Below are 10,055 nucleotides of genomic sequence, written 5' to 3'. Positions count from 1 at the left end.
GGGCAACTTGGTGAGACCTCATCTCTACAATAAATCAAAAACTAGCCGGGCGTGGTAGCACATGCCTGTAGTTCCCAGCTACTTGGAAGGCTGAGGTGGAAGGAAGGATCACCGCAGCCCAGCAGGTAGAGGCTGCGGTGACCAGGAGTGGCCACTGCACTCCAGTCTGGGAGACAGAGTGAGACTCCAACTCAAAAAAAAAAAAAAAAAAAAAAAGAAGGCACCAAATTAAAGTGTAACTCCAGTGGATGGTAAATAGCACTTACATTAGGTTTTACAATGTTAAGAAATAATCTGGGCCATCAAGAAGCTAGATAAAGTTTTTGTAATTTTTTTTTTCACCATGAAACAAAAGGCAGAATCAAGGCAGAAGAGAAGAAAATAGAAACTAAACTGGTGGCTTAAATACCATGATTATAAAGACCTGAGTAGTAGATTCAGCATCATGTAAAAACGCAAGATTCTCTCATAAGAAGAGATCAGAATCTCACTTCTGAGTTCAGCTGTCAAAATGATCATAATTAAAAAAATTTTTTTTGAGTTGGGGTCTCACTCTGTCCCTCAGGCTAAAGTGCTGTGGCATGATCATGACAATCATGGCTCATGGCAGCCTCGACTTCCTGAGCTCAGATGATCCCTCCACCTCAGCCTCCTGAGTAACTGGGACTATAGGTGTGTGCTACCACACTTGGCTAACTATTTTATTTTACTTTTATTTTATTTTTGTAGAGATGAGGTTTCACTATGTTGCCCAGGCTGGTCTCAAACTCCTGGGCTCAAGCAATTCACCTGCCTCAGCCTCCCAAAGTGCTGGGATTACACAGGTGTGTGCATCCATGCCCAGCCCATTATTGAAATTTTAACAACTTGATGTCTCCTTAAGAAACTGAGTTGGGTAATGCCTGTGCCCACCTCTAATGTTCAAATGAGCAGCTTCCAAGGACAAAAAGCTTTAAAATCTTAAAAGTCATCAAAATAAAAGTAGTCACAGAGGTTTGCTTGTAAAAGGTGCCAATTAAAAATGGCATTAAGGCTGTGCATGGTGGCTCACATCTATGATCTCAGCACTTTGGAAGGCAGAGCAAAAGGATTTGCCTGAGTCCAGGGGCTTGAGACCAGCCTGGGCAACTTGGTGAGACCTTGTCTTTACAAAAAATCAAAAAATTAGCCAAGTGTGGTGGCGTGTGCCTGTGGTTTCAGCTACTTGGAAGGCTGAGGCAGAAGGATCACCTGAGCACAGCAGGTCAAAGCTGAGATGGCCATGAACATGCCACTACACTCCAGCCTGGGCGACAGTAAGACTCCTACTCAAAAAAAAAAAGAAAAAAAAAAAGGAAAGGTATTAAGAGCTTCTCTGGCTAGAACTGAAGGTATTAGGTGAGAAGGAAGAATTGGGGAGTAGGGAGAGATGCTTAACCAAATAACCAAAACTCAGCAGCAGGCATGCTGGGGTGAGGTAGGAAGAGCCATGGTTGGGTCTCTGGTCACAGCACTGCCTCTTACTCCTTGTGAGCCTCCAGGAAATGCCTGGACCACATAGGCCTTACAGCTTTGTTTATAATAACCAGGTGAGCTTGGGGACCACTAAGGTTCTCTCTGTTTCTAATAGGTTCTACCCTGTAGAAGTGCTGTCAAAACGAGGCTCTCAGACCTATAGCATCAACCAGGAAACAGGCTGCAAAGATAAATGCTTGGGCCCCTTCCCACATCTACTGAATCAGAACTCTGGAAGTAGGTCCAGCACTGTTTCAACAGCCCCTTCAAGTGACTCTGATACAGACTCAAGTCAGAACCACCAATCTAGACCAGCAATTTTCAGCCATGGTTGATTTTGCTCCCCTCCTCTTCTATATCCAAGATACACCGGACAATGTCTGAAGACATTTTGGCTGTCACAACTGGGGAAGACAACTATATATCGGAAGGTCAGAGATACAGCTTTACAAAAAGAGAAAACTGTAAAATTGGGTTCCAATGATTACCATCTTGGGGCAAACTGGAGGAGAAGTTACCTGGTTGCTTCCAGGAAGCACAGGAAAAAGGCATCCTTTCCCACCCTATCTTGACTTACTGTGGCTCCTGGGAACTCTGACGCAACCTGGGCAATGTCATGAAAGGCGTCCTTGTCACTGAAGAAGCGCTCAGCTGCTGCTCCTTTCCCCATGAAGTGAATGAAGGCTTCTTCCAGATCATTCCTTGAATGCAGAACAGTGTGATCTTTCCCATTCCCAGGACTCAAGCCAAGTGTCTGCAAGAGCTTCACCCCTGAGAGCACCACATCGACACATGCATTGACTCTGGAAGGAGGAAGAGAGACAGCGTGAAAGAAAGCAGCAGAAGCACTGGACAGCGGTTGCACATGTAACACTGGGGAAATGTTTCTGAGAACTGTATTCCAACAGAAAAACAGGGCAAGCGAATCTGAAACTTGAACTGGAAAATAAGTAGCACATGGAAAAATGAAAATTATTTTATCTGGATGTCTGTGCCAGGATCAGAACACAGGACTCTTTTCAATAGTTTGGCAAACTTTTACAATAGTTAGAGAATAAGAAGACAGAGAATAACAGCTTAGCAAAGCTATTATAACAAAAATGTAACATTTCTGAGGAAATGGTGCTTGAGCCAAACTGGATTCACACTGACTGTGTGACTTGGTCAAGTGACTTTCTCTGTGTCTCAGTTTCATCTATAAAATGGCCATAATATGAGTATGTTACTCATAGAGCTGCCGTGAAGATTAAGTAAGTTAATGTACAAGGGAGAAGACCCCAAAAACCCCAGAATCTATTTAGAAAAATGTGTATTTATTCTTACATGTTTAAACTTTAGTGACCTTCAAAGTACTCTCTGTTAGATGCAATACACCTATTGAGATGTTTTTTGCACTGCTCAGTTTTAAAATTCGTCCATTTTGATGCCTTTTAGTGCTTCTGCTGGTTTTTTTGTTTGTTTGTTTCACTTCTTCCACATTGGCAAAATGTTTCCCTTTGAGGACATTTCCCATCCAGAGAAACAAAAAAAAAGTCATCTGGGGTGAGACTGGGTGAATAGGGAAGATGGAGCATGGGAGCCATGCTGTTTTTGGTCAAAAACTGCTGAATATTCAGTGCAGTATAGGCAGGGGTATTGTCATGGTGGAACAACTAGTCACCTGTTTGCTACAACCTGGAATGTTTCTTCACTAATTATGACGCAACCTTCTCAGAGAAAAACTTTACTTGTTCAAGTCCCCTCCCACTGTGGAGCTTTTTCGTCTTCTCAAATAATCCTGCCTTTTCAAAAAAAAAGCAAACTTTACTTGATCATTTGATGCAGATGAACAAATCCGAGTATACTACAAGGGGCTTGCCCTCCAAAAGATAATTCCAGTTTGTTTTTATTTTAGTCCCCCCTTGTATACTTAGGAACAGTGCTTGGTGCAGTGTAAGCAAAATCTGTTTTAGCCAAAAGTTAAGTATCAGTCGTCTTCTCTCCAGAGACAAATGAAAATGGTGGTAAGATACACTAAATGCCTAAATGCCTGAATCCTCATGGTTGACACATGGAGTTGAGTGGTGTGTAGAGACTCAGGCACACCGGCGGCCTTTAACATCTCGTCACTTGGTAGGTATTCACAGGACCGATCCATGAACTGTAAGGGGCTGCCACAGCTGGCTAGCACTATGGAAATTATACAGTACAGCTTGAGTATCCCTTATCTGAAATGCTTGGGACCAGCAGTTTTGGATTTCAGATTTTAGAATATTTGTGTATATATATAAAATGAGATATCTTTGGAATGGGACCCAAGTCTAAACCCCAAATTCATTTATGTTTCCTTTTTTTTTTTCAGTTGGAGTCTCACTCCGTCACCCAGACTGGAGTGTAGTGGCCGCTCCCGGCCACTGCAGCCTCGACCTGTTGGGCTCCGACAATCCTTCCGCCTCAGCCTTCCGAGTAGCCGGAATTACAGGCATGAGCTATCACTTATGTTTCATATACACCTTATACATGTAGCCCAAAGGTTATTTTAAACAATATTTTAAATAATTTTTGTGCATGAAAAAAAGTCTGTGTTAAGTTCTTAGGTGTAGAATTTTCACCTTGTGGCATCATGTCAACTCCCCAAATTTATGGATTTTGGAGAATCTCAAATTTCAGGGCATTTTGAATTTTGGATGCTCATCCTGTACTAAGGTTTGTCTGATATGACCTGTCCAGTATGGCCTCTCCTATGTGTATATGGAGAAGTTATATCTTCAGTGTTTCTTTGCTAAAAGTCATCCCTCTTTTCTAGTTTTGAGTCGGAGTTTCACTCTGTCACCCAGGCTGGAGTGCAGTGGTATGCTCACGGCCACCACAGCCTTGACCTGCTGGGTTCAGGCGATCCTTTCATCTCAGCCTTCCAAGTAACTGGAACGACAGGCATGCAACACCATGCCCGGCTAATTTTTTGATTTATTGTAGATATGAGGTCTCGCCAGGTTGTCCAGACTGGTCTCAAACCCGTGGGCTCAGGCAATCCTCTCACCTCGGCCTCCCAAAGTGCTAGGATTATAGGCATGAGCCACTGTGCCCAAGTCATCCCTCTTTTAAAGAAGAGGGCCAAATAATTAGGGTAGTTAAATGAGGTCTTTCTGCTCTGATCCCTGTCACAGTCACCTTTATTCCTGCTTCTGCCTACTAGGGATGTCATTTCTGGCCAACAGGGCTGGATGACCATTTAAGCAGCACCCAGCATCTGAGGAGTGCAAGGCTCACAGCAGGCCAGTGACACACTTCCTAGTGATAAGGGTGACTGGGCTTCAGAGTTCACTCTGGAACCAGAAGATACACTCATTCATAAAAAAGGTCCAACGGATTGGATTTTAGTATAAAACACACAGCTATGTTTCCCTTTTAGTCTCCTTCAAAAGCCTCATAGTCTGAAAAATTACATTCCAAATCATTAAAGGTGGCAGCTCTGAGAAGAGGAATGAGACTGGGATGGAGGAGAGGACTTTTACTTTTGTCAGATATAGTTCTATTTTTTACGAACATGTGTTACTTTTATAATTTTTAAAACAACATACCTTGTAAAAGGTTTGTATGTCAGCTAACTATTGTTGACATCACTTAAGGAAGATGCACTGAGGGCAAGGAGGAGATATGTCATTCCTCATGACACAAACTGGTGCATCCTCACCATAAGGACACTTTTAGTAATTCTTCCCCTATGGATGCACATTTTGAAAAGATTTTTGCCCACCAAACAGCATTTAAATACTCAAATTTTCTTATTCTTTCAAAGACACATATAAAGGCTCTGGGCAACTAGAAGAGCAGAATCTAAGAGCTATTATGCCTTTCGGTGCATAAAGCACATTGGCCTGCATGTGACAGCTCTCCACGATGTTCAGCTAAACTCACCTTGAAAGCGGTCTCAGTTCCATCAGACAGGGGGCCCTTTATTCCTCCTGAATGCAACCTTATATGTCTGTTACTAGGAATACAAGTACCCCTGGCTCTCAGACTCCAGTAAGTTCCTGAGCTTTAGAGTGAGAGTTTGAAAAACGAGGGATACCATTTTCTCCAGACAGCTCTACCTAAAAAAATGTTCCAAATGGATTCGGGTCCTGACTCTAAAGAGCAAAAGTTCAGAAACTGAAGGAAACTTATATTTCAAAATAACTGCTTTGGCTGTTGCTTTACTACACTGTGGTGTGGTCAAGTGCTCTTAGAGCTATGGCCGCCATCATGTTTTCCTAAGCTTTGGCCCCTTCCCCTACCTTGGGGAGGTGAATCTCCTCTCTCTTCTCTCTCTCTAATTTACTTTCTAAATAAACTTTGTTCTCTAATCTAAAAAAGAAAGGGAGGAAGGAAGGAAGAAAAAGAAAGAAAATAACTACTTCAAAACTACAAACATTTCTAGTACTGCTGGAGCCTTAAGCACAGTTTGACTCCTTAAAGATGAGAATGGGGAAAGCTGAGTTTGCAAAAGTTACAAAAAGACAAAAAAAAAAAAAAAAAAAAAAGAACAAAGTTCAGCTTATTTTACAACACAAGACAAAAGCCAACAAAACTAATTTTTGAATTTAAAAACGTAACTACTATAGGAACATTTTTCATCCCCCACCTAATCCTATCAGGAACACTAGGGGGGAAAAACTAGTCTTTTTTTTTTTTTGAGTTGGAGTATCACTCTGTCGCCCAGACTGGAGTGCAGTGGCATGCTCACGGCCACCCCAGCGTCAACCTGCTGGGCTCCAGCGATCCTTCCGCCTCAGCCTTCCAAATAGCTAGAACTACAGGCATATGCTGCTGTGCTCAGCTAATTTTTGATTTATTGTAGAGACGAGGTCTTGCTAAGTTGCCCAGGGTGGTTTCGAATCCGCAAGCTCAGGCAATCCACTCGCCTCGACCTCTCAAAGTGCTGGGGTTAAAGGCTGAGCCACCGAGCTCGGCCAAAAAAACTAGTTTTAAAGAGGAAAAATTTTCAACTTGTTCTTTTTGAGTTGGAGTTTCACTGTCAACCAGGCTGTACAGTGGCATGCTCATGCCACTGCAGCCTCGACCTGTTAGGCTCAGGTGATCCTTCCACCTCAGCCTTCCAAGTAGCTGGAACTATGGGCACACGCCACCACGCCTGGCTAATTTTTTGATTTATTGTAGAGATGAGTTCTCACCAAGTTGCCCAGGTTGATCTCAAACCTGTGGGCTCAAGCAATCCTCTCACCTAGACTCCCAAAGTGCTGGGATTATAGAACTTGTTAATTTTTTTTTTTTTTTTTGAGTTGCAGTCTCACTCTGTTGCCCAGGCTGGAGTACAGTGGCATGTTCATGGCCACCTCAGCCTCAGCGTGCTGGGCTCAGGTGATTCTTCTGCCTCAGCCTTTCAAGTATCGGAAATGATAGGCACATGTCACCAAGCCCGGCTAATTTTTCTGATTTAAAATAGAGATGAGGTCTTGCCATGTTGCCCAGGCTGATTTCGAAGCCCTAGTCTCAGGCAATCTTCTTGCCTCCACCTCCCAAAGTACTGGGGATTACAGGCGTGAGCCACCGCACTCGGTTGAACTTGTTAATTTTTAATTAAAAAAAAAATCATTGAACATCTACCGTGTGCCAAATGCCAAACAAGAACATTTACTTGTGCTTTCTTGTTATATTTTATAATACTCTAACCAGATCAAGAACTTGTCTCTATATTTACCTCAACTCAATGGCATCCCCAAATGTAAACAAGCACATTATCCAGGGTGCTTTATTATCACGGGAAAATAAAAGGAAACAGGGAGTTAAAGAGCTAGAGGACAAAATTACGCTTATTTGACATGTAAGTAGAATTTTACACTTCAGGAAGACATGTATAAAAGATACTGTGTGAGTTTGGAGAAAACACAGATGAAACCACTGGCAAATATGGTAAGACAACAGATGCTGAAAGCTAAAACAAGCGTCATAGGACTAGCAGAGGGCACCATTATCCGTTCCAGACTGCAAGCTCCTCAAAGGCAAGAATGATATCTGTATCACCTCCCTTCTGCTTCATCATCTGTAAAATGTTCTTTGTAGCTTTAACATTATGTGCTTTGGAAATTATAAGAGCAAATGAGCTAATCACAGACACTAAGATACAGAGCTGTAAAGAAATTTTTAAAAAGGGCTGGAGCAGTGGTCCCTGGGCTGAACCCTAAATGGTGCATCTGGACAGGGAAAGGAGGAAATGCTAGACAGGCATTTTCAGATCAATTACACAATTTGCAAAACACTGTAAGATAGGTAATTAGTCATCGATGCTTTCAGCTGAAAAAAGTGAGGCTGTGGGTCAGTTAATATTCCAAAGGCCACAGACTGGAGGAGCCTAAACTCAAACCCAGATCTATGATACTGAAACCCATGTATGGTACACAAGCAAAGCTGCAGACGGAGGGATTAACCTAGTGTTTGGACACAATTAAGAATGCTGATCTAGCTAGAATGGAGAATCTGTACAGGGGAGAGCCCTATAAAGGTTTCAAAGGTCAGGGTGAAGCCGGGAACAGGAAGAATGAATGTGAGGATGAGGACCTCATCACTTTTTACCCAATGAGTCCTATTTGGAAGCATTTCCTAAAAACTCTTCCCATCCTTTTCTCATCCTTTTCTCATTCCTTTCCACTAGCCCCTTAAATGCTGGTGCTTCCCAGAATTCTACTCTTGCCATTCTTACCTTCTTTTCTTATTCTCTTCCTAGGCGATCCCATCCAGTCTCTGGCTGCAACCTAAGTGCTGGTGTCTCCAAAATCTGCAACCCTGTTCCTCAATGTACTCCTGAACTCCAGCCTCTCATGTTTAGCAGCTCATGGAAAAGCTTCATCTGAAATCCCACAAAAGGCCATTTCCTTGCTAGATTCTTGTGTGGCCATGTGCTCTTTGAGCTATGGCTATTGCCATGTTTCTTGGTACTCCCTCCTGTAACTTGGGTAGGTGAATCCTCTCTCTCTCACTAATTTACTTTAAATAAATGATATTTTCTAACCTAAATAAAATAAAATAAAATAAATCCCACAAGAATGTAATTTTCCCTCCTCTGAAATCCAACTTATCTTTCTCCACAAACTTGTTCCTTTTTCTTAAATCTCTCTTAATGACAACAATGTGGCATGGACATGGAAAGATCAAGCTTAAGCTGCCCCTGGCACTCCACAACTATGAGATCTTGGGCAAATCAATGTTTCCAAGCCTGCTTAGTCACCTGTGAAAACTGTATGACAATACCTGTATCTGCCTACCTCACAAGGCTATTATAAGACCCTCAGCACGGAAAGCCTGTCATTTTTGACTGCTTTTCTTTACTCTACAACATCCAATCTGTTGTTCAAATCTCACCTCTTCATCACCATTGCCAAGCCTGGTTGAGGCTCTACGCCCTTTGCACAAACCCTATAACGGCCTCTTGACCAGTGTCAGGGTCTCAAGACATTTCTCATTATGAATTACACTGTGTTTTGAGTGTGTGTGTGTGTATGAATGTGAGAGAGAGAGAGAAGGGGGGGAGAGAGAGAGAGTGAGTGTGTGCGTGTGTGTGTGTGTGTGTGTGTGTGTGGTGAGTTCTCCTGAGAAGTCAAACTACAACACACACGACCCCAAAATGAGATTCTGGTACAAGCACCTGTACCTGCTCCCACCCCTCCTATACTCCCATCTTTGGGCTAAAAATGTGGGTAACAAGAAATGCTACCAGTGAATTTGTGTTACCCACAAAAATGATGTGAAGCAGTAAAACAGGTATGAACCACTGCTCAAAATCCACCCTTCAGCCGGGCTCGGTGGCTCAGCCTGTAATCCTGCGCCTTTGGGAGGCTGAGGTAAGTGGAATGCCTGAGCCTGCGGGTTCGAGACCCACCTGGGCAACTTGGCGAGACCTCATCTCTACAATAAATAAAAAAAATTAGCCAGGTGTGGTAGCGCACGCCTGTAGTTCCAGCTACTGGAAGGCTGAGGCGGAAGGATTGCCGGAGCCCAGCAGGGCGAGGCTGCGGGTGGCCGGGAGCGGCCACTGCACTCCAGTCTGGGTGACAGAGTAAGACTCCAACTCAAAAAAAAAAAAAAAAAAAAAATCACCCTCCACATTCCCACCAGTTATTCTCAGCAAAAGAACTGAGCACCATTTACCTGTTTATAAATCTTTGCAGCTTCAGCTGGGCTCGGTGGCTCAGCCTGTAATCCTGCACCTTTGGGAGGCTGAGGTGAGTGGATTGCCTGAGCCCGCGGGTTCGAGACCTGCCTGGGCAATTTGGTGAGACCTCATCTCTACAATAAATCAAAAATTAGCTGGGCATGGTAGCATGCGGCTGTAGTTCCAGCTACCTGGAAGGCTGAGGCGGAAGGATTGCTGGAGCCCAGCAGGTCGAGGCTGCAGTGGCTGGGAGTGGCCACTGCACTCCAGTCTGGGTGACGGAGTGAGACTCCAACTAAAAAAAAAAAGTTAGCCGGGCTCGGTGGCTCAGCCTGTAATCCCGCGCCTTTGGGAGGCTGAGGTGAGTGGATTGCCCGAGCCCGCGGGTTTGAGACCCTTTCTGGGCAACTTGGCGAGACCTCATCTCTACAAT

At 43.6% G+C, this 10,055-nt stretch overlaps 1 protein-coding gene across 1 annotated transcript in view; it reads right to left on the bottom strand.

Annotated features, from left to right (window-relative positions):
• Window positions 1-2,012: 2,012 nt before the first annotated feature.
• LOC103255385 (ADP-dependent glucokinase-like) overlaps window positions 2,013-10,055 on the bottom strand; it is a gene marked incomplete at its 3' end in the record, with an annotated part of 10,664 nt that continues 2,621 nt past the window's right edge. Inside the window, exon 2 of the mRNA XM_021710095.1 lies at window positions 2,013-2,297. Coding sequence (XP_021565770.1) covers window positions 2,013-2,297 — 285 coding nt within the window. The remainder of the gene's footprint in view (window positions 2,298-10,055) is intronic.

This window comes from Carlito syrichta, unplaced genomic scaffold, assembly GCF_000164805.1.
Source record: "Carlito syrichta isolate Samal-C Ts95f unplaced genomic scaffold, Tarsius_syrichta-2.0.1 Scaffold288079, whole genome shotgun sequence".
NCBI classification, from domain to species: domain Eukaryota; kingdom Metazoa; phylum Chordata; class Mammalia; order Primates; family Tarsiidae; genus Carlito; species Carlito syrichta.
This window is presented reverse-complemented; position numbering and strand designations above follow the sequence as displayed.